Raw genomic sequence first — 25,072 nt, forward strand, 5'->3', positions numbered from 1 at the left:
GCCAACGTTCATCCAACAACGGACACGTGAAGTCACTGAGACGGATCTGTGTGTGTGCCGCGCTGTTTCAGAGGTCAACACAGAAAAAGACAGGAAAAGGAGACTCTTCAAAACAACTCTGAATCACAGTTTACCCCTGTTCACTCTTCCGACCATCACCCCCCACCCCCCCAGCACCGCACTTGTCTCCTCCGCCCACTGTTGTTCACGTCATGCGATGTTTTTGCCAAAAACAAAGACTTGCTCAGAATGCGTGGGAGGGGGCCGCAGCTAAAATTTGCCTCTCGCCACAGACACACACGCGCACTCAACAACATATCTGTGCCCTTCCCAGGCCCTGAGAGAGTGGGCAGCAACAGTCAGTCAGTCAGTCAGTCAGTCAGACAGACAGACACACACACACACACACACACACACACACACACACACACACACACACACACACACACACACACACACACACACACACACACACACACACACACACACACACACACACACACACACACACACACACACACACACACACACACACACACACACACACACACACACACGCAATGCAATGTTGCAGGGGAGTTTCTGCAATGTGTGAACTTTCGAAAAGAGCACAGTGATTCATCTTACTGCTCAGCATCTTAACCGTGATAAGAATCGTGGAAATATACATCACCATTGTATCCGGTCACAGTCTTTAAAAAGTGATATGTGTCACTTATCGGAGCCTTTCCTGGGCTGCTCACTTGTTTTTTCGGAGTGAATGAGAGGCGACATTGATCAGAGAGCTGTTCGGGGTGGACCGCGGGCGTAGGAAGTGCAGGTCTGGCACCGTCCAGCCTCAGACAGCGTCGCCGCACCTAAAACCCAACTACTATTATATTAATAATAAGCAATATGACAGTGTGATTCACGCATGACACACGTTGTGTCTGTTTACTAGCGGATACATTTTTTGGCCCCATATGGCAACATTTAAAAAATTGCAGCAGACAAAGCTGAATGGTGTCAATCACACTGTATCCACGCTCCAGTGCATACGGAGCTTTATCGTCCATTTCAATCTAAAAAATTTGACTCTAATTCAGTTTGCCTTCGTTTTCCTGGTGACTAATTCCAGATTTATATTCAGTCTATGGTTTGCCGCTTCACTTTCTGCTTTTCCTTGTTTAATGTTTATCGGCAGAACTTTGGCAAACCTATACTTCGAGGTGCATTACTGCGACCAAGTCGCCTGGAGTCGCTGCGCTTTTCATGAGGGGGTTTTCAGCTGCGACACCTAGTGGTAAAAGACGGTACATCAGTCAGATCCAGTGTTTGGCTTGATGTCCAATTGGTTTGAAACGTTTCACATCGGCACGACCCTATGTATAACCCTGTATTGCGAAATTGGCTATTTCTGCAGAAAAAAAATCTCATACGTTGTACAAAATTATTTTACTGATGCGTTCAATATTCAGTTTTTGCAACTTGCTTGATCCATCACTAAACATTTCCTAGAAAGCATAATCAGCATCGTGTTTAAAGTAGAGTGTAGATAAGAGTGTGCTGCCTATTGCAATTTTCATTTCCACTGTGAAAAAACCCTCTCTGACTGTACAGCAAGTGAGAAGCACCCTCCAGGATGTTGGCGAACATGTTTCCTTGTCAACGATCAAGACTTCATGACCTCAGAGGATTCACAGCCAGAGGCAAACCCTCAAACACAGAAAGGTCAGGCTGCCGTTCACACGCACCGACCCATCTCAACACTTTTCTGGTAGCAAGTTACTGTGGTGTCCAGTCTGTCCCGAAGCGGCACTGTTCAGAGGACGTATTATAACCCGGCTGAAGCATTCTTCAGAGGCCGAGTTCACCAAAAGTTTAGTAGTCATGCTTTGAGACATGTCAGGCCATTGATGCTCCAAAATAGATTTTTTTTTTTTTGGACCAGCGTGAATGGGAGGAGAATAATCTTAAAATCAGATCTACAATCTGGGTACGGAACACATTTTTAATACCAGGTGTACGTTGAGTCTTACAACATCAAGGGTGGCTCCATGCAATACCAGCGCGTAAATGGTAGACAGTAGCAATTCAATCTGAAAAACTTAACTTGTCATGTATGTAACTACATGGTTGACAGCAATCCAATAATGAAAAAAAAAAATCTAAATAACATTAACAGTTGACCATGGGGTGGCTCTCAGTGGCCCTTACGCACGCTGTCGTACCTCCAAAGTGCGGATCTCCTGCGGGGCGAGGCGGTGGCCCGAGGCGCACGCGGTCCTGAGAGCCTGCAGGCTGGAGATGGAGCCGTCCACCAGCCTCTGGATGAGTCGGCACCGACGCAGAGCCTCCTCGGCCGCCGCCGAGACCAGCCCGTGCCCTCGGCCCGCTCCTCCGTCCATTCCTGCGCGTCTGCGCCACTTGTGCCACTTTGTGCCACGAGCGGCGAGCCGACGACGCGTCGCGCACCGGCGCTTCCTCTGAAACGCGGCACAGCCCGGGGCGCGCTTCCGCGTTGCCCCCCCCCCCCCCCGTAAAAAAAGCGACAAGTCTCCTCCAGCAAGCTGACTGAAATCAGAGGGCGCCATCGGAGGTGTATTACGACCACTTCCTGTTGGAACCTTCCACCTAAACCAAGACACTTGCGTTAGGTGTCGGTTCATTTACGCAGCATATTTACGAAAAAAGAATACATGAATAAAACAGAAATGAATTGAATTCTGACTTTAATCCTACACTCCGTTTCATCAGATACTTTAGACTTCTGGAAGTCCGAGTTTAAAACCTCAATTCTTAGTTTAATAAAACATCTGAATTCAGATTTTACTCTGACTTTGAAAAAGTCAGAGACCTAAGTCGGAATTCATAGTTTTTAACATCAACCTTGTTTCACATGGCCCTCTTCCGTATTGCAAAGCAATCGTGGGGAAAATGACTGAAGATCAATAATTATGAAAATCAATACAACCTCCTGAATATTACACATCTTGCACTTTCAGTGTAACGCTGCTCTATGTTCTGAATGTGTTCCCGTGTGTCTGTCTTGAAATGGAACACACTCTGGTCTATGGACAACGGTATCTCGCTCCCACGTTTGCTCGAGTGTGAAGTTTGGAAGCGATGAACCCGATTCCGATTTTGATTCTGATTCTAGCACGGAGAATATGAAAAGAAAAAAAAAGGGAACCAATGCATGACAAAGTGAAGAGTGTGACCAGACGTGAATTGATACAACATTCTGAAAAAGATCAACTGACCTGTCAAAATACTTTCAAATTACTTAGTTACTGGGTTACTTTCAGATGCATTGAATATGGATTGCAATGCTTTCTCAGCATGTCTGTCTCATTAAACAACACAACATGTTCTTCTACAGGTTTCAGAGGAGTAGCCGCACTGCATCCTGCGGCCGCAGCTCTGTCCTTGAGGGATCAGGTGAGGAACCCTCATGTTTCTGAAGTGCCCATGAGCTAAACAGTGCCGGTCCCATGTCAGCCATGTGCTGTTGTGTGTGGACGTCCTGTCTCCCTGTGGAGGCAGAGGGAGAATTGAGATAAGATAAGATATACCTTTATTCGTCCCATAATGGGGAAATGTGGGTAGTACAGCGGCAAAGTGGACAGAAGAATATAAAAAGACATTTACAAAAAAGGGTCAGTATGTACAAAAAAATAACATTAAATTAAAAAAAACAAAGGTATATAAATACTATATACAGAGCAGTAGCAATAGTTGCACATGGAGACGAAATATAAATATTGCACTGTTAGTTATTGCACTTTAAGTGTATCCGTGAATAATTTTACAGTGGTTGAGTCCTGCGTGTGTGTGTGTGTGTGTGTGTGTGTGTGTGTGTGTGTTCTATTTAGAGCAGCAGTGCTGGTTGTGCAGCCTCACAGCAGCAGGAAGGAAGGACCTGCGGTATCGCTCCTTCACACACTGAGGGTGAAGGAGCCGGTCGCTGAAGGAGCTGTTCAGTGCAGAGACGGTGTCCTGCACGGGGGTGGGAGTCGCTGTCCATCACCGATGATCGCTCTGCTACCATCCTCGTCTCTCTCCCACCACCTGCACTGTGTCCAAGGAGCATCCCGGGACAGTCTCCTCCTGTCAGCTGTTGAGATGCTGCTGCTGCTCAATCAATGAATATACCATGTTAGTTGGAGGCAATGTTTTTAGATGAGTGGGGTGCTGCTGTGCTCATCGGGCCTATGGTCCCGACTGTGTGACAATTAGTTTGAGACAATTTTGAAAACCACAGCTTTATTCAAGGAATGTGCAGAATGTGAAGTAAAATAATTAGTCTTAAAAAAACGACAACTTTAAAATGTCTCCACCACAAGATGGGGCCAAAAGATCAAGTAATACAGGACACAGTGGGGATAGGTTCTCAGGAAAAGACACAGTGACAGCCTAAAAGACACTCAGTCTTTATACGATATGATTATTTTCATTATCGATTAATCTGCCGATTATTTTCTCCATAATCGACTCGTTGTCTGATCCATAAAACGTCATAAGAATGGTGAAAAGCGTCGCTCGTGTTTCCCAAACCCCAAGATGATGTTTTTCGTTTTGTCCACACACCAAAGATATTTCGTTTACTGTCACAGAGGAGCGAAGAAACCAGAAAATATTCACATGTAAGAAGCTGAAATCATTGAATTTTGACTTTTTTTTTTCTTCATAAAAACTACTTGAACCGATAAAGATTATCAAAATAGTTGGCGAAAAATGTAGTCGATGACTAATCGATTAATCGATTAACTGTTGCACCTCTATATTATATGCCCCAAACATCTAGACTCAGGTCATTTACAATAAGTGATGTTACAGAGTAAGATGTACACCATATCCTGTTGCTATTGGGTCTCTGCAGATAAACGCATATAGATTCACATGAATTAAATGGTGGGCCCGTCACAGCAGTTTAAACAGCTGCCTTTTTCTTCAAAATGAATCACATGTATCTGAGTTATGGTTATCGGCATAGTCATGACAAAAACACAGTGACATGTCTGCCTGTATTTGTTCTAGATATTTCTGTTTGTTAGGGTTCTTGGAATGAGAAGTGCTGCTCCCTGCAGATCAGCACATTCTGCACGCACACACACACACGCAGACGCACACACACACACACACACACACACACACACACACACACACACACACACACACACACTTACACACGCTTGCTCGCTCGCACGCTCGCACACACACACACACACACACACACACACACACACACACACACACACTCACTCACTCACTCACTCACTCACTCACTCACTCACACACACACACACACACACACACACACACACACACACACTCTCACACACACACACACACACACACACACACACACACACACACACACACACTCACTCACTCACTCACTCACTCACTCACTCAATCTCACACACACACACACACACACACACACACACATACTTACTCACTCACTCACTCACTCTCACACACACACACACACACACACACACACACACACACACACACACACACACTCACTCACTCACTCACTCACTCACTCACTCACTCACTCACTCAATCACACACACACACACTCACACACACACACACACACACACACACACACACACACACACACACACACACACATACTTACTCACTCACTCACTCACTCACTCACTCTCACACACACACACACACACACACACACACACACACACACACACACACACACACACACACACACGACGCCTGTCAGCTCAACTTGTTCTTACAAAGTTGGTGTGGTTACCAGGGAGGAACCAGCATGTTTTCTTTTGTCCTCTCTGAGATTGGGAGGATTCTTCTGTGTGCAGTCTGACACGTAATACATTCCTCCCGCACAGCAGCGGGCCTCACTTCTCTTAAAAAAAGTTACACAATGGTACAATCTGTTTGTAAAATTACAGTGCATTACTAAAAAAAGACTAAAGGGACAAGATGACACAGAATAATTGGAATCAACAGTAAACAAAGAACTGAAGCCTGTTGGTTTTTTCTTCTTCTTCTGCCTGCTGACTACTGCGCCCTCCTGTCCTTGAGAGATCATGGCACAGTGATAACTCACTTCCTGTGTTTGTCGACATTTCAGTTTGAACGAGTTTCAGATCCTCCTGATATCACATGATCAGCGATCAGTGTGACATATTAGGAAAAGAAACATGACTGCCACATTTGCGCTGCCTACCTTGAAACACTATGACAAATCTTGATTTTATTATTGTGCTGTAACGACTGACAGGGAAAAGTAGAGCGGTGACATGTAATATGCATTTTTACTCCTGTTTGCACACAGGAGTGGAAAACAACCAGTTAGTGAAGGTGTTTGAATTCACAAAGTGAGGGCATGGACAGATGCTGACACCAGGCACATGTAGCCCACTATACTCTTGAGTCATGTCATTTTTTTGTGTGTTCTCCTTTGAGAAAAAAAGGAGAGAAATTGATTTGAATTGCATTTTGATTCGATGATTGCGGCCCCTTATGTTTGCACTGATTTATATTGATTTGTCGGAATACCAATAGTTCTATGCCGACATGCATGCAGGACTCTCTCCCATAGAGCCTATCAAACGGCTTCATTTGCAAACACATTTGCAGGAATCAGTAACCTCGGGGTTGTATCTTAGGCGGTCAAACTGCGAGCCAGACAGCAGCCTGTTATACAAGAGCCACAGACTTTCAATAATAACCCAGAAGAGCTGCCAACTTCTCCTTCTTACATAACTTACAGAGTTTGAACATTTGAATGGGCCCAAAAACAACAATTAACCAGGGAAGTGCACCGCTGCTCCATCAACGCCACACTCACACTGATTCTGGTCTGCATGATGAAATTTACTAGTATTCCTGAGCCTGTCATTTTCCTGAGTCAGTTTACAACAGATATAACAGATATAAACAATGCTTGCATTTTATGTTATCTTTCTGTCAGACAATTAGTGTTAAATAATACTAAAATTACATGTTGCACATGTTTTTTTCTTGTAGTTTCGTATATACTCTTGATTTCTCTTCCTTGTCTTGTTCTTATATTGCTGCAAACCAAACTTCGTTTTTCACTTGCAATGGCAATGAAGCCTCTTTTGTCCTTATCACTTGTGGGGTTCCCCAAGGATCAATTTTAGGGCCACTCCTTTTTAATCATTATTTCTATATGGGGTCAAGGTGCAGGTTAAGGAAGACTGAAAACAGTAGTGGAAGTCAGGCTGCGGGCAGAAAAAAACCCCAAAACAATGTCAATAGATAGGTAAGGAATAATATACTGATATCATTTGGTGTGTTATTTTATGGTAAATGTAATTATCTGATGAGCTAAGATGAATAACAGAAAAGTTAACATGTTGAGCTCCCCAGCAATCCTGCTTTAATGTATCATGTATCTGCATCATCGTTTCCTATATTAATTCCTGTGGGGACTGCCACTGTCAAACTTGTCCCACCAGAGTTTCATAATCAAACCTTTTTTTACACATGAAATAGTTTGAAAGCAGTTTTAATGCAAACTTGTCTTCCTTAATTTGATTTGTTAATACATTTATATCATTTTTATTCCTCACATGCATTAGTTTGCAACAGTTACTCGTTACACTTTTCTAAAGACCTTTGAACTGTGCAAAAGGTCATATGCATATGTACATCGATTGCTTGATTGATGTTGCTGTGAGTGGACATTGTACATGCACAGGGTGTGAAGCTCAGGTCCCAGTGGACTGTTCCCGTCATCGACAGGTCAGAGGGTTACCGTGAGAAACACAGTCATGGTTCCTGTAAACAGATGTTTTTTAAATGCCTCAATTGATCCTGGAAAACCACGTGTGTCAGGTAAACAGACCCTTCCATGTGTCGCTGAGTCTTTAACAGAAAACTGAGGAGGTTTGGCAGCTGGGGTCTTACATGTTTTGTGGCCAGTAGATGAGAAGTTTCCTTCAACCCAGTATGCGTGCAAACTGATCACAAAGGGTTAATGAATATGCTATAAGCCCCTGAAGCTCTCTAAAGCAAACTAATATTTACTGTTCCAACGTTTGAACACTTGCTGGTGTAAGAAAAAAGTGGGTTGGTCTCATGTGAAACATTACCAACCAACGGAGAGAAACACTTCACTAATGTGATGACAGTTGAATGATTGTTTACCAGGCCACTGTCATACATGTCAGATTAAACTGTAACTTTGGTTGTTGCATATTTAAGCGGAAATACACATTTTATGGCTTAAACTTTATTATGAAGTAAACGTCGTTATGGTGTTGAAACTGATTTCACAGTTTAATGGTGATGGAAAAACGACACCATCCGCACTTTTTTTAAGTCCCCTATGGACCGTGCTTATACCATGCTTTTCTTTTGGTCACTGGCGCGGTGTCCTTGGGAAAATGATGACTTGATTCACGGCACAAAGGAACTGCGTCACCATAACCAAAACAAGGAGGCGAGAAATAGCGTTCTCCCAGTATCTATCTGCAGTGATGGAAATGGCAGATGGTGGAACGGCCACATTGAGAAAAACAACTCGACCTCGTAAGAGAAAATGAATCTCGCTGACGGAGGAACAAAAGCAGGTGAAGGAGAGCGGTAGAAAAAGAGACAAAACAAGAGCGAACCTGAGAGAGGCATTCACTCAGTGGAGAGAAAAATAACACTTACCAGCCTACTTATTAATACTACCAGATGTTTAACTCAAGGTTATTTGATCAAATTGGCATTTTAGCTTTTTCTTTTCTTCTTTGGAGAAGATTTTAAGCCAGGATCACTGCAGACTCTGAAATTAACAGACAACCATTATTTTGTCAAAAAAGCCTTTATTGAAACTACACACGGACCGGAAAAAAATACAGAACTAAATAGTCATATATTATATATATATATATGATATATTTACCACTTCATACTGCATCCCACTGAGGCAGAACTGTGTTTTTCCAATCACAATGGTTGCAGGTATACAAACTCTTGCCATGTAAACCCCTCTTAAGCCTCGGTCTGTAAAGACAACCGAGCACAGCAGCCCATTCATTAGACGCACCCTTTATCTCAGCAGAAAATTATAAAAACCTGTGCATTAACATACGCTATCTGGAAAGGAAACCTTATTGCCAAGAATGACTGACAGCTGCGGCTCAGTAGCCACCTTCCGACAGAAACACGAGGACGACGCTTAGGCCACACCTTCCCTTCTTCATACCTCTCACTGACAAACAGACAATCAAGAAAAAAATGAAGTCATCCTGTGCCTATATTTCAGCAAACATGGTGGTATTTAACAGCAAATGGCTGCGGCTGGCAGCTGATTGGTTAGTTGCGATTGAATACTTTTGGGGTCATTCTGGAATTTTTACATAAAGTAAAGTTGACAAGGCACAGTATGGCCACGATCTAAAGCTGACCTACAGAGGTGTAATGTAATGAAACCCTGATGGGCCGTAAGACAGACATTTTTACATTAAAAGAATAACGGAATACAAAAATACAAATATTCAACATTTACATTTTGTCATTTATATGGGATATAAATGACAAAATAAAGTGAAAAAAGATGATAGGTTTATGGACATGATACAATTTTGTATATACATACTTATCACAAGGACATTTGTATACAAGGGTTTTTACAAGCTCAACTATATATAGCATTTAAGCAGCAGAGGTGCTTTGCACAGGACAGGAAGGTAAGTTCAAGCACACTTAAGTGTTGTTGCCAGTTAGAGACTTTTTTTAGGTGGACTGTGGGTGAGCTACGCCTGCATCATGTCAGGGTTGTGCCAATTGTTGGTTTGGTAGTAAGTATTAGGAGCTCTTTGAGAAAGGTTTTTTTGTACCCTGTGGTTTTTTGTACCCTGTGGAGATTTCTGGAAAACAAGCAAAAGTGCTGTTCACATTGAATGTTTCTCACCGCAACGCGCGTTCCTCCTTTGGCCTTCTGTGGCACTGCTCAACCAAAATGATCAGATGTTGTAACAGAGTGTTTAAAAGGAATAAAAATAAATAAAATTTGATTAATCCCTTCGTTTTCTTTAACAACTGTGACCAAGAAAGGTGCAGGTAAGGGCCTTTTTGAAAATGAAACTCCACTACTCTCTGGTTGACAAACTATAGCGGCGTCACTTTCTGAAAATATCTTAAGAATAACTGTACTTTTTCTTTTGCCATTCAAATTTTGGGAAATCCACTCTTACCAGTATATCTAGAGTGAGCTTAAGGTTTCTCTTTTGTGCTATGACCATAATGTAAAAGTCCACAGCATCAGCAGTTCACAGGTCTGAGAATCAGACCGTGTTACCTTTAGCTCACCCACATGCCAACAGAAACCCTGACATCAAGCGCAAGCACCACTGCAAAGTTTCTCCTGTTACGTGCAACAGCCATTTTAGGTCCGAGGAAAGCGACGATGGTGGAGAGCCGGAGCCCAGCGGGAAGAGGAGCTGAACACTTACAGGTGTCACACTGATGCGATGGAGGGGACAGGAGGTGTGGATGGGGCCATGGGCCCATCACACTCGTTTATGAATCACTTACAAAAATAAATATGCATGACACAACACGATATCCAGCTGTAAGTGGATTTGGTGGTGGGGGGGTGGTGGGGTTTGAGATGAGGACGTGTCTCCGGGGCTCCAGTAATCCCCCCTGTCCTGATCACATCCATTTGTTCAACAAAGTTCTATGAAAACTGTTTTCTGGATTCCTTGGTTTTTCAGCATATGGCTGCTGCGGCATGTGCAGTTGGGTCAGCTGGTGCTTGGGGTAGGTAGATTTAGATGATTTTGTATGTCAGGAAGTCACGGAGCGGCGTCGGAATAGCCAGGCCCTCGACCTGCTGGGTGTTCATCACCCGGCGGAGGGTCATCCTGCAAATGTGCTGCAGACTCGCAACACTGCGAGGACACTCCCAAAAGTGCACACTGCCGTCACGAGTCCTAGAGCAAGAGAAAAGAAAGGAGACATCAGGAAATGTCAATTTCCCCTGGCACATTTCCCTCAGTGATAGAGAACGGCAGGTTGTACATGCGCGCATGCACACGCACTGATCAAATTTGATTGATTGGCTGAATAGAATACACAGGTGCTGTTGCCATGGAAGATGAGCTGCCTTAGTTGACTGTGTGGGGGTGTGTGGGTGGGCCTCGTGGTAGTGGGTCCACTGGTGTGGGTGGGAGTTTGGAGGGAGGAAATAAGGTCAAAAACTATAGAGAATAATTTACCAGGCAAAAGTTGAAATCATTCTAAAAGTATAATGAAATTTTATACTAAACAGGTTTTGAGTTTGGCTCCAGAAACAAAACAAACTCTCAAGGATTTCTGCAGTGTGTCGTTTGTCATATTCCTCCCCTCTCCTTCATATTCATCTCCTGTTCAGACTAATCCTCATCTTTTCATTCAGTGTTTACAAACTAGCTTTCAGGGAGCCATTTATAACCAGCATGTCCCCTACACCTTTTGCGCATGTGAAGAAAGGTATCGGCTCCCTCCCGCCTGCATGTGTGTGTAACTTATAGCACTTGAGGCAGCCCTGCCCAGGTCCTCACAAAACATGCGGGACTATCTTATCTGCTCCGAAAAAATTAGATTTGGGGTTTCATCACACCAAAGAAATGTGCTGCCAACATTCATCAGGCCTCTTGTTCATGTTGACAGAGGTTGAGGTGCTTCATGCAATTTTCAGACAAAGCTGAAAGCAGCTAAATATGCAAGTGTCCCGCAAATGGGCAAGTGAGCAAAGATAAAACTTGAAAAACTCGTTTGATTGGCTCCTTTGTCATTATTCAAGACTCAACAGGGTGTCACTGAGGTACTGTAATGTGAGCTGTGTGTATTCCAGACATGTGTGTGTTTGAACATGTTTTGGTCTCTTACCCAGCAGAAAGGACACCTCCCTCCGGAGAGAAGGCACAGCACAGGCCGTTAGTGAGCGGCGCAATGGCCTGAGGGGCCCTTTCCTCGATGCTCCAGAAACGGACCAGTCTGAGACAGAAAAATAGAATTTGTGAAAACCTTGTCGTTGTTCATCTCCACCCAAGTTGGCGTTTATGACCATGCCTGTCCAGATTTCTATAATGCTGTGTACGTGGTGAGGATTTTTCATAGAAATGATTGATAGATTCCTACTGAAAAAATAAACAACACGGAGATTAAAAGATTAATCGTCCTCGGCATATCTTAAATTTCATGGAAATATGTCTTTTTGTGGAGGGAAAAATAAGTCCTTTTTTTCTAATCATCTGCACTACTTACACTGATTATTTTCCTAGTACTTAAATTACACTGCTGATCATAACATGAGACTTGGCTTGGTTTCCCTGAAAAATTTCAATGGGAGGTCTGCACTCCCGCCACAGCTGCCATTTTGTGGAGCTTCCTCCTCCTGCCCCTTTTATCAACATATTTTCCACCACCAGTTCAGCGCTTGGCCAGCCAGCAGTTAGAGTGATTAATAGCTACCCTGTGACAGTCATGTGACCTCGTCCACACAGACCGACATACAGTGGCTCTGTGCTCTTCAGCCCCATTAAGACTCGTGACTAAAGCAGGACTTAAAAACAAGCCGCAAGTGCTCTGTTGTTTACATTTTCAGCCCGCGTGCACTAATAGGCATAAGGAAAAAAAAACAGCTCTGGCGAGCGAACAAATAAAACCACTTGAGGAATACACGCCTGAAGACATAGGTTTGTTGTTCAGGATTTAAACATTTCATGACTGTGTTTCTTGTTTATCCACTACTAATGATATATCTCTGTTTTTAGAAGAGACACCACGCCTGCAATATTCATCAAATCCAATAATGGTCAAATGATAATGTTTTTGAGATTTTATACAGAAAATACTGACATATTTTCAATTTAAAAGGGTGACATTTTTTTTTCAGTGTGTGTCTACATAAATGTGTGTGTCTGTGGAGCCTGCCGGCCCCCGAACTGTAAAAAAACCCCAGAAACCCTGTGGTTCTTTTGGGAGCTGGTTAAACCCTACAGCCTTGCTCTGAACAACTGGTTCAGATTTCTCTCCCACTGTGATGTCAGATTCTGCGGTAACCCCACCTGCAAACTGAGAATCTGCACTTTTTCTGGTGGAGGGGCGTGATTTTTTCATCACATTTCCACCACTAAAATGATTACAACAATAAACGTACCTGTCATCAGTGATGCTGGCAATGTGGCGGCCGTCGGGGGAGAAGCTCACAGAGCGAACCCATCGGTCATTTGACCCTCCAGCAAAAATGGGTGATGGAGGAGGGAAGAGGTGGCTGTAAGAGGATGAGAGCAAGAGATCAATGACGGGCTCAGGGAGTTAACAATTACTGCACCATTTGGTCTGATATGAACAGCAGCTGATGCTAGCAATACAACATGCAGTAAATCTCTGACATTACTGACTAACTTTATCCCCCATGTCCTACTTGGTGACTAATGTGACTTTGCAGAACACTCTGACCCAAAATGGCTGTAGAAATAAACTATACTTGAGCATGAAAGTGAATTCAAGCTTCGCCTTTCCTTTGAGATACAATAGCTGTATTTCAAACACTGGCAAATGGCTTCCCCTGGCCTCCATGCTGTGTGTTATCCTCTTACCCCAGCTCCAGCAGGATGGTGGCCTTGTGGTGGTCCCATACAAGGACCCTGGTGTCGTGAGAGGCAGTGGCCAACAGTGCCCCATCGGGTGAAAACTCACAAGACACCACGTCATTGTGATGCCCCTCCAGCTTCCGGATCAACGTGAACTTATCCATGTTCCATAGAAACACCTACAATGTGAAGAGGAAACTGTTATAGTCCATGGAATGATATGGGAAGAGTACAGATGTGCTATCTTACACATAGATTTACTATCTGCACATTAAGCATTTAGAAACTAAATTAAACATCAGGAATCAAAACAGGATTAAATTAATATGCTCAGTGTCATGGTAAAGCTTTGTATCATTAACAAAATAGGCCAAACAAACAAGAGCACATGCTACACAAGCAGCAAGGCTTGGTCAAAATTCAACACTTCCCCTATGCTAACAATTATAATTAATAATCCAACATTTTTACAGAACAGTATTAAACTACATCATAACCTCAAGTTAATTACATATATTCATTTCGTTATCAAATATACTAAATAAACACTTCTACTTGTTTGACAAACAACAAAAACAAAAAGATCTAGACAAAAAAGAGAAAATAAAACAAGCAGTAACTTAAGGTGACATAATTTTACTCCACTGGTTTCCCCTTTCAGAGTTTTAGTTCACTGTGTTTACAAGAGGCTCGCACCTCCGGCAGAAGCCTACGAAGAGAGACAGATACTGCAACAGAGAAGAATATTTTATGGCCAAAGGGTTGATACCTCTGGCAAAGTGCACATATGAATACACACACACACACACACACACACACACACACACACACACACACACACACACACACACACACACACACACACACACACACACACACACACACACACACACACACACACACACACACACACACACACACACACACACACACACACACACACACACACACACACACACACACACACACACACACACAGAGACTGGGAGAAAAGTATTTTGGTTTTAACAGTCAGCCACGATCTGAATTTTTTGTATTAACATCTCCAGGGCAATGCACAATGACCTAACTATAACAGGGGCTAAGCATTTATAAGTAATGCATCGCTTTACTTTATGCTTATTATGCAGTTATTGACCCTGACTCGACATATATATGTATAGAATAAACATAACAGTCCTGTGCAGGCCAACGGTTCAATTTCATCTTCTCTAGACTGGCTAATTTAATCATCTCAAAGTAAAAACCGTGGCGTAATTTTATCTGTTGAATTCCTACGTCCTCATTTTATGATCTGGTGGAGAAGTGCAGATGAAATGCATTTACTTATTACCACTCCTCTGTTTCTGTCTACGGCAGAAAAAACTGATTGTTCTTCGTGAATGCACATAGGAGCTGCACATAGACAGTTTGTTCTTTTAGAGGTTTGGAGGCAGCAGCTGATGTGTGTAGGACACAAGTGCTCTGCAAAGGAGAGAAGAACTTTCATAATTATTTCTGTGTGACTAATCTGAAACCTGCACAAAACATTCAGAAAAGCATTGGCAGCTACTGGCTAACAAACACGTACGGAGCACTCACACGACAGCATCGCAGGCTTCAGCTGAAATACGTTGTGGTCGCTCTGCTTCTTTTTGCTTTTGCTTCGTGCGACCGCAGTTGAGGAAAAGCTCAACTTTTCAAGATTCAACAAGGCCGCTAGCAACAAATCGTATTAATGCAAATACATTTCATGTCTTACACCAAACGTCAAAATGAGCCTTGAGAGGAGGCAGCTGGTGAATCTGCCATGGGCTCGTCAGGCTGTGGAGTTTGTTAATTTCCTGTTTACTTTACCATTGTGACGACAGCTATCGTGGTGTGTTAGCGAGAAAGACGGCTATGTTGTGAGCCCCGAGCGTGAAACTGAATCTTTGATTGGCTGTTGTCGCTATGACGACCTTGCCAGCACCGAGTCTCGGGCGCCTCCAAACGTAAAACGCAACGCATACGTGTGAGTGCTGCGTGACAGAGAAGGAAGAGGGCAGGTCGGTTGTTAACTGTTGTGGCTGGCTGTACTGCTCACTAGAACTTGCAGCTACAATGTTACAAGGGAAACAGTTAAAGTGACAGTCACAGAAATCCTCGTGACAAAAGAGAATCTAGTGTATGCAGACGGTTGACGGCGCTGTTTGAAGATGAGGTGGGGGGGGGGGGGGAGAGAGAGAGAGGTGGAGGTTGAGGGTGGAATAGAGGAGATCATTTAAGCACCAGTTTAATGAGAGATTTAAACTGAAATGAATAAATAAACAAAGGAACTGCAACAGCAGAGGTAGACAGACACGGAGCAGCACCTACGTACAGATTGACCTTGCGGGTCAGGTGCCAGACTGCCCCTGGCCAGGCCTTTGGGCATTGCGCACTGTGCGTCCCCGGTTTACACCGGCTGCTCAAAATGTCAGCGCGGCGGTCCTTTCAAAACCAATCACACACTGAGCTCTGCCCCCACCTGTGACAGGGAGAGCAAGACACACACTGTAGGGACACACACAGCCTGACACAGCTACCACCATGTCTACCATTACCACTAAGTTCAGGTTGAACTAGAGCTGCAATACTTTCGATAAGCTGAGCTAATGGTGGCCAGCCTGTTGAATCAATATCCAGAAACATATAAGCCTTAAGGGCCGTAGACACATGTTTACTTCAACAACGTGTATGTAAATAGCATTAGTGAAAACAGTTGTCTGCTCTGCATGCAAACTTCTGAACACCAGAATCCTTTTTTTTTCCCCCACAGCAAACAAAAACCAAACAGAATCTAGATGCAGGTAGCTCAACTTATAAAGACACCAAGCACAGTTTTGTTCTAAGGTGGGAATGGCAGGACAGGGCAGATGGGGAGTGTTTTAATTTGTAGGTTGATCAAGCATAACTGGTCACAAGCAATTTGCAAACAGATTAGCTAGCAAACCCATTACAGTAGGAAATAGGGAACTTGTGTACGTACTGCTTTGCCGGCGCCAACTGAGCACAAGGTGGAGGAGTCGGGGGTGAAGGCGCTGCAGTACACCCAGTTCTGATGCCCCCGCAAAACCTTCACCATGTTACCTGCAAGACACAAACAACACGATGAAGCGTTTCTTCTCGGAGCTACACCGTTGCCACAAAACCTTCTTTTGTGAGGATTTTGGGGGCATTTTTTAAAAACCTTTATTTGAAAGCAGCCAGTTTAAGACACAAAACATTTAGCTACTTGGACAACTACACAATGAGTAATAGCATTTTGATTTATTATATCCGTCATTTTCAATACTTGAGCACCACTGTAATAGGGGGATAAGACTGGTCTATCCTGTGGTTTTCTTTTTGTCAAAGACCAAAACCATACTAACAAACATTTTTGAGATAAGAGAAAAAGTATTTGTTGGGAACCATTTTCATCAGCAGATTAATACACATTTGTTGTTACTTATGAAGGTCCATTAGGTGTTAGTATTGGTCTTTTAATTTGATTTGTTGAAAACAACGGCCTGGTCCTACCGCCTACGTCATTACAGCTGAGACTGAGACGTTGGCATGAAAGCTTTCCATCAAGGACAGCTCGTCTACGTACCATCATCTTTGAGGTCCCACACACGGAGCGTCTTATCTCTGGATGCAGAGACCAGCATTAGGCTGCCATCAGGGGCAAAGGTCAAGTCTCGCACACCATCAGTATGGTCCATCAGATTCAGCAACAGTTTTCCTGCAACAAGCCGTCACAGGGGATAAATGTAAAAACTCCTCAATAAAGTCAATTCAAGTCTAGTTTATTTATAAAAAGCCAAATCACAACAGAACCCGTCTCGGGGCAGTTTTAATGTAGAGCAGGTAACAATAACAATGCATGTATTTTCATACTGTATCTACATTCTTGCTGCCGCCACAGACACAACTGACCGAGTAGTGGATTGAACACACTCGTATAATTTGTAGTGATGGATTTTGGCACTTAGATAAATAAACTATGTTTAGAAAAGTTAATGGAGCAATATAGAGTATGTGTAGATACAGGACTACAATGGAACCAGATCTGTATTTACTAGCTACATTTCCAGGCAGTGTGTTTGGGCTGCTGGAGAAGTGACTACTTCTATGTGTCCTCACCGGTGTAAACGTCCCAGATCTTGATGCGACCATTGTTGAGGCCCGTTGCCAGCAGCAGCTGGTCATGGCCGAACTTGAAGCGGTGCCACTCGATGTTGACGCAGCGACTCTGCTTCTCCGGCACAGAGGAACCGAAGGCTAGGCCCCACACGATGTCGCCGCAGTCGATGGTGTGCTCACAGGGCTCACCGGACACCGGCAACACCTGGCCTCCGTCGCTGTTCTGACGGGACAAGCGCCGTGGGCTCGAGGCATTGGTGCTCACTCCAGAATTGCCCACTGAACTGCAGCAACAGAGAGCGGAGAAAGATATACAAGCGGAGGTCAATGGGTAGGAAACCTAGAGAGTATGGGAGATCATTCTATTCATGTCAAGTAAAACTGTGAGCTGTTGATTAATGCTGGCACAGTGCTAGGGGTTTTCCCCTGCGCCACACAGAAGACTGAATTTTACACCTTGTTGACATCTGGTATGCTTGGCTACTACAGTAAACGCCTGTTACCTGAAGCCCAAGCTCACTGTGGTATCTTCTTTCTGTACTATATCCCTCCCTGCAATATACAAGCTGCTCTTTGGACCAAATAATGCAGAATGGATCCATATCTGGTTGATCAGACCTGCTTTTATTGAAGCATATCACTGCTGCTGACATTCCACTCACTCGGTCATAAATTGCACACTGTATTTCAAACAACAGCCTCCCAGTTCACTAGTGGAAAACTTTTAAAGTGAAGTAGCGACAGTGGGAAAAGTTTGGTTTGCATCAGCAGCAACTGAACGGGCGTGGCACAGTGGAGAGTGCTGTTGATTCACAGCAGCTGAAAGACCCTGTGTTTGACCTTGCTGGCTGGTTGGGGCCTTCATGGTGCCTGAGTGGGATTTCTCGACAGTCACAGGTTGGCCATGCTGCCAAGCAGGACCACAGCAGCGTGGTACCGTGTGGCTAGCCACTGCAGTGATGCCTTAGTGGAAATCCATGTCATCACAGCTTGACTTGGCTTAAATTGTAATTGTGGTTTACCAGCTGCGGTGTTTGGTATTTATTTTTTGTGCACTGCGGGGGGAAAAAGCAGCTAACCAGCATGCTGTTTGGGAACAAAAAGCACTTGTTCCACTGACAATTTCAATATGAAAGTCACAAGGCCTGATGAGTGGAAAAAGAGTCTGTTAAGCAGAAAGGGAGCTGATAATGCAAGCCACGTGACCTGGCACTGTGCAGCAACACTTTGTGTTCATTCCTGCATTATGGGGGGATTCTGGGTGGAAAATAAACTGCAAGAAAGCTCTACTGGCACATTCGATTTGCCAAACAACAACTAGATAATAAATAATTTGTGTTTAACATTCACTTTGTGAGCAAATTATATCCTATCAAGACTAATTTTGGGGCTTTCTGCGGCCTTGCAGTTACTTTTGTTGAACGCAGCACATAAAAACAGGACTGCACAGCATCCTGGGTTAACATGCTCCTGTTTTTGTTTTTACCTTTTCTTCCACACCCGAGAGTATGCTTTCACCAAAGTGTGGTTAATTCGTGTGTGAAAATAATTCTGTTCACTGCACTCCTACGTCACCGGTTGGCGTAAAACCAATGTTAATCTCAGGGGATTTTGCCGGTTTACATAATTCCAGGGATTAACCACTAAACTGCAGACAAGTGCCCTTGAGTATGACGAAGTAAAGTGGAGTTAGTCTGTGAATGTCGAAATAAAATCAACTGCAACAGTGCAGCTGAGGTGCGCCTGGGAACAGGGAATATTCCGTTGTATTGGCTGGATCAATGCAAGTTAAATAGAAGCCATAAAGTCTGCTTTTATTACCCAGCATGTTCAGTGGCTCCGAGAGACTGTCAACAAGAGCAGTGTCAAGTGTAATAGTTATTCTAGATTTTTCTTCATGTCAACAAATCCAATGAAAAAATGCCTTGGTCTGTCTCTCAATATTTCTCAGCTCCAAGCCCATTGGTTCCTAATGAGGTTGTAAATATAATAAATATATATATATATATATATATATATATATAAGTATATACTATGCAGGGTTTTCCAGTAACCAAAGGTATTGGCCTATACAAAAGTAGTCCCTCTCAATGGTCACTTTGAATTGTTTAGGAGTGTATGTATCTGCAGGGACCCAGTCCCTCTGCCTGGATTTTCTTCTTACATTGCTGTGTTTGGGACGTTTTCTAGGCTGTAACCTTTGGGCAGTGGGTGTGAATCCCCCAGCCAATACCAGTGTGCAGGGTATGAGGGTGGGACTCAAAACAGTGATCAGGTTGCATCACAGCTTCTGTGCGTCTGTGAGATGGCTGTACATAGAGGTGCAGAGGTGTGTGTGTGTGTGTGTGTGTGTGTGTGTGTGTGTGTGTGTGTGTGTGTGTGTGTGTGTGTGTGTGTGTGTGTGTGTGTGCGTGCGCGTGTGTGTCTTTTCAGACGAGGGCAGGCAGAGCAAACACACAAAGCAGAGGGGCCGTGGCCAATGGGAAGAAGCTCTTGGGTTGCATTTTCAAAACCCAGCAGTGCGGCACCTTCCTGCAGGGTTGCGTCTTTGTACTTTAGTACTTGACAGCCTTGAAACTATTTGGAAACGTTGTTTAATTTTTCATATTCACTGGGTTGTTTTCTGAACCAAACACCGCTCTGTGATCTTAGCGGCATTCCAGATTGACATGTTGGAATTTAGACAGACAGATTACCTCCGCTGGCGGCATTAGGGTTAACAAAAAAACAAACATGTTCACACTTTAGAACTGCAACAGTTTATGGATTAATCAATTAGTAATTGACGACTAAACTAATCAACAACTATTTTGATAACCGATTAATCAGTTCAAGTAGTTTTTATGAAAAAAAAAAAGTCAAAATTCTCTGATTTCAGCTCCTAAAATGTGAATATTTTCTGGTTTCTTTAGTCCTCTGTGACAGTAAATTGAAATATCATTGGTGTGTGGACAAAACCAAACATCGTCTTGGGGTTTTGGGAAACACGATCCACATTTTTCACCATTTTCTCATATTTTATGGACCACAGAGCTTAATCGATTACGAAAAGAATCGTTAGTTGCAGCCCTACCGGATGGTGCAAAATCTTCCACAACCTCCAAGGAAAAAAACATTTTACTTCAAGCTCATGTTGCATGGAAGTTGAAATCTTGAGCAGTTATTACAGCACCATAATAAAATCAAATGATGAGTATTTTCTTTCCAGAGCAGTGGGCCTGGCTGCTAACTTTGGTTGATGTAGGCCGTGCCATTTAGGATACCCAGATACATTATTTTCCAGAAACTTTTGAACAAACGGACAAATATGTACGTTCCTGTTTTATTGTACCAGTCATGATAGCTACATTACGGCACTAGTGATGAGTGAGTGCACCCAAGTATTGATACTTACAAGCTCTTCAGGCATTTTGACAAAGGAATGAGCCTGACAATGCGACGCCCCTGAGACCAAGCAAAGTAGGAACCATTGGGTGCAAAGGCCACTGTCCAAGCCTCGCGCCCGGACTTCTGGTCGAAGGGAGCAGCAGGCACCAGGAGTTCACTGATGAACTTAGCCTTACCTGGAAAAAGAAACAACAACACCGTAACATCAGCCGTGCTCAAATATATGGTCACTTATTTACACTTTACAACCCCCGTGCTTATTCACAGGACAACCCACAGGAATTCCAATCACCCCAAAGTAACCTCTTCACTCTGGTGCCGGCATGCGATTGGCTTACTGCACTTACCGAATCGTTTGTACATAAACCGTGGCCGGGGAGCTCAATATGAGATAACAACGAGAGGAATACGTGGAATGTGCTGTAAAATTATTGATGAAAAATTAATTATTGAACAGTTTTTTTTAAAAGAAACTATATATATATATTTTTAAAAATGAATGATAGGAATACACATATATACACTTTCTTTAGCAATATTCAGTCCATTTGTATGTATATTTGCTACTTCGAATAATGACCTTTGGCTTACACTTCCCCTGTAAATCTTACAATTCCTGGAAACACAACTCACGATAGCGATACAGACAATTTCATAACAGCTGCATGGAGCACACGGTGAGCAGCAAGTATCTCCAGGAAAAACAAAACCCTCACACACTGAAGAATGTTTCAAGGTTTACTCTAAGACCTTTGGCTGTTTTGGTTTTATGCTACGTTGATTAATCAAACGCAGTAAAAAAATATCGAGTAAAAAAATCATTTCGTTTGGTGACAGCGACCAGGGCTTAGTACAGGTAAAAACTGGGAACATGTTTGGATTCACCTTCACAGGAAATTACGAGGGGAGTTGGTGAATATAGAGGGGAAGCATGGGGTTGACTTTAGAGTTTCATATGTCAAAGTTTCTGATTCTACTACTGAAGAAGAAATTCACTCAATCTGAAAATGATTTGATCATATGCTGAAACGAACATGATAGTATTTAAAAAATATAAACTTTAATAGTAATTCACTCAATTACAATAGGTCCTCGCTCTGACTTTGTCAGTGGAGCTCGGGCCCTAATAACCGGAGCACCGTGTAGCATTGCATCGAATTGTAAAGAGCTGGGTATCGCCCATCCCCAGTAGCAGAGTTAAAGGGACAGTTCAGTGATTTTGAAGTGGGGTTGTATGAGTCACTTGGATGACTATGGAGATGGTGATCGGCGATGTCATTTCAAATTCACTGAACTATCCCTTTAACGTCCAGCATGTGGAGACGCACGTAGTGCCTGTGAACCACCGCGAGCGAGCGGGGGAGCGGGCGGGTGGGGGAGGGCAGGTCAGGAGACATGTATTTTCTGACCAGCAAAGTATGAGGAGGAAAAAGCACGAACAATTCAAATAACGCGCCGACAAACCATGCGCAAAATGGAACACACCGCCAGCACGGCGCATTAGCCGACCATTTGACACACACACACACACACGTCCTCACGAGCGTCGGGGCACCAGACTCTCTCGGGAGTGTCTCGAAAAACCGGTTCACGTGAACTCACCACGAATCGGGGCATCGTACAAAAAGACATGTCGACGTGTGTTGGCTAAAAACATATCTCCGATGGCGGCAGAACAAGACCTTCGTTCCAAGCCAGCAAACGGCGAATTGTTGCGAAAGACAGTTTACGCTAGCTGGCACGTTATACTGATAATTTACAGTGTGGTGCGACATGCTTATTATTTAGCGTATGTTAGCGTGGGCCGTTAGAGGTCCGGGGCATCAGCGGCGATCGTTATAGTGCCTGGAAACCGTGTATGGTCGGCGTGGTCATACCACGCCACTGTCGGGACCGGAGAGCGGTCGTGAACCAAAAACAAAGCATTTCCACTTACCTATATCAGTTTCGTTTACAGAGTCTGGGAAGCTTGCCATCTAAATACGCGCACAGACCTAGGAGAAAAATCCAAGCACGGGGTGTAAGGACGAAGATATCCGGACGGTAGAATGCCTCGATGCGGAATTCAGACGGCGCCTCCTTTTCCTCTTCCTACGACGGACGAATTCCTCCGCCAAGCTAGAAAAGACCCGGATGGGAAACACGGTCGTCGTCAGACCTTTAAGATTTTTTTTTTTTTTTTTAATTATTTTTTTTTCCCCACCCGCAACTTCGTCGACAACAGACTTTATTTTATTTTATGAAATGCACAGTTGTGCTTGCTCGGGTGTTCACACTCTCCCGGATTTAAAAAACAAACAAACAACAGTTCGACACGTTTGTTGTTAGTAGACGGGCGACACAAATGGCCTCGAGGTGAATGTAGAGGGGATGGCCATAAAACGGTGGGAGGGGCTTACGATTTGACGTCAGCACAGTTGCCTGGGCAATACTAGTCACACCTCCCCCTGAAGCCCCTGTTGTCTTTTATTTATTTATTTATTTTTTCCATTCTCACAGCAACACACAACAAAATGGTACTTGACTGCCACCAACTGGACTAGCATTTTTTGGAATTGGCTTCACACTGTGGTGAAAATCACACTATTAATCTAAAACTTTGTAGCGAAACATACCCACAAATGCACTGCACCCCCCCCCGCGCGCTTTTAAATGCTCATTCACAATACGGCCTGACAGATAGATACAATACACGTATTCTTATAGCATAAAACTGACCGTGTATCAGTTGATATTTGTTTTTTTAAAATATCAAACATTTTGGTAAGGATTTCCAAAAAAACGTGGTTATTAAGGAGCAATGATGAAAAAGACTATGCATTGAATTTGTCTAAGGCATGTACACTGACAGCAAATAGATAGCAGTGCAGTACACGTCAAAGGAAATGAACTCAGTTCACTAAAAAAAACTAAGCATAAATGATACAGAAAAGTACAAACACAAGAATATTTCAATAAGTAGTAATAAAAATGGAAGTGAAAAAACAACATTTGAGAGAATATTGCATATTACTGACCTGAACACAGATGTTTTTATTTATACTATTAGTGCGTAGGTGGTTCCTTTGTGTTTATTCAAACCATGGCTTTTTTGTGGTTTTTAAACGTTTTTTACGATATCGTTTGCTTCGGTAAGAGACGTAAAGCGTTATGAAGGTTGGGTGTTAGGTGTTCAGGTCAGTGTGTAAATTATTTTAGCAAAAAAAGCTACAACTTTCAAAGTTGGTGTCTAGGGAATAAAAAAAAACAAAAACAGGGATCAACAATAAACGGTAATGTCCTAAAATATTTAATTCTTCTGCAAGATATGACTTGAAATGTTCATTTTATAAAAGGAGAACACCAAAGTGTGGCATTTCACACCTGTTTTCGGTGAGCACATTCACACTCAAGTACGCATTTGAGTATTACGTCTGGCCTCCAGGCATGACACGCTCCACAGGTGTCACACTGCTGCTCACGAGTTTTTGATGACGTCCTCCAGCAGCCCCTGTCTATGTTAAAGGTAGGCATTACAGTCAGCTTCTATGATGACACAGTTGTTAGATATATTATCCAAATCTAACAGAACATGAGCCAGCTTGCTCTCGTCGCATCCTCCTCCACCATCAACTGCTCATTTTAAAGGACTCCCTCGCTTTTGTTGGCTGCAGATGAGTGGGCAGTGTATGAGACTATTGACCCAGCCTGCTGAGGGGGTTTCACAGCACAGAAGGAGGCTGGAGCTGGCGATTGTAGACGATTTGCACTGGTTTCCACTGTGTGACAGAGATTCTACACGCCAGATTTTTCTCATTGCTACAGGCTGAATGGCGCTGGAGGGCTTTTCGTACTGTGACAGTAATATATTGATTTTGTATATAGCATATTAGACATTTCATCTCTCCACTGTCCGGCACTGATTTCCACCTTGGGGCATCCTCCTAGTCCTCTGAAAGCCAGTCAGGACTGTTTCGTTATATTAAGTTTTTATTATATAT

General features: G+C 43.4%; 2 protein-coding genes and 1 long non-coding RNA gene across 5 annotated transcripts in view; 1 reads left to right on the forward strand and 2 right to left on the reverse strand.

Annotated features, from left to right (window-relative positions):
* Positions 1–2,488, reverse strand: part of LOC118299620 (kinase suppressor of Ras 1-like) — a 34,599-nt gene extending 32,111 nt beyond the window's left edge. For 2 of the 3 annotated variants that reach the window (XM_047335374.1, XM_035623473.2), the window contains exon 1: positions 2,211–2,487. In XM_047335374.1, coding sequence (XP_047191330.1) covers positions 2,211–2,387 — 177 coding nt within the window. In that variant the 5' untranslated portion in view covers positions 2,388–2,487. Of the gene's footprint in view, positions 1–2,210 lie in introns of all 3 variants that reach the window. The other variant, XM_047335373.1, reaches the window with a different exon arrangement.
* LOC118299622 lies at positions 1,646–4,611 on the forward strand. The gene is made up of 3 exons (XR_004789908.2): positions 1,646–1,710; positions 3,362–3,420; positions 3,855–4,611. It is a non-coding gene; the product is annotated as an uncharacterized LOC118299622 (long non-coding RNA).
* Positions 4,612–8,796: 4,185 nt separating this feature from the next.
* wsb1 (WD repeat and SOCS box containing 1) lies at positions 8,797–23,434 on the reverse strand. Its single transcript, XM_035623469.2, has 9 exons — positions 23,029–23,434; positions 21,100–21,268; positions 17,706–17,989; positions 17,173–17,304; positions 16,567–16,667; positions 13,584–13,756; positions 13,142–13,255; positions 11,869–11,976; positions 8,797–10,931 (listed from the first exon to the last, which is right to left on the reverse strand). Exons 1-9 carry the CDS (start codon positions 23,066–23,068, stop codon positions 10,769–10,771), a joined length of 1,284 nt encoding a protein of 427 aa, XP_035479362.1. The 5' UTR covers positions 23,069–23,434; the 3' UTR covers positions 8,797–10,768.
* Between the last annotated feature and the right edge of the window lie 1,638 nt (positions 23,435–25,072).

This window comes from Scophthalmus maximus, chromosome 11 (assembly GCF_022379125.1).
Source record: "Scophthalmus maximus strain ysfricsl-2021 chromosome 11, ASM2237912v1, whole genome shotgun sequence".
NCBI classification, from domain to species: domain Eukaryota; kingdom Metazoa; phylum Chordata; class Actinopteri; order Pleuronectiformes; family Scophthalmidae; genus Scophthalmus; species Scophthalmus maximus.

Coding starts and splice junctions, on each gene's coding strand:
- wsb1 (XM_035623469.2), bottom strand. CDS start 23,068: ATGGCAAGCTTCCCAGACTCTGTAAACGAAACTGATATAG. Junction 16,668..17,172: donor GTGGGACCTCAAAGATGATG/GTACGTAGACGA, acceptor TGTGTCTTGCAG/GTAACATGGTGAAGGTTTTG. Junction 10,932..11,868: donor GGAGGTGTCCTTTCTGCTGG/GTAAGAGACCAA, acceptor CTCTTGCTCTAG/GACTCGTGACGGCAGTGTGC.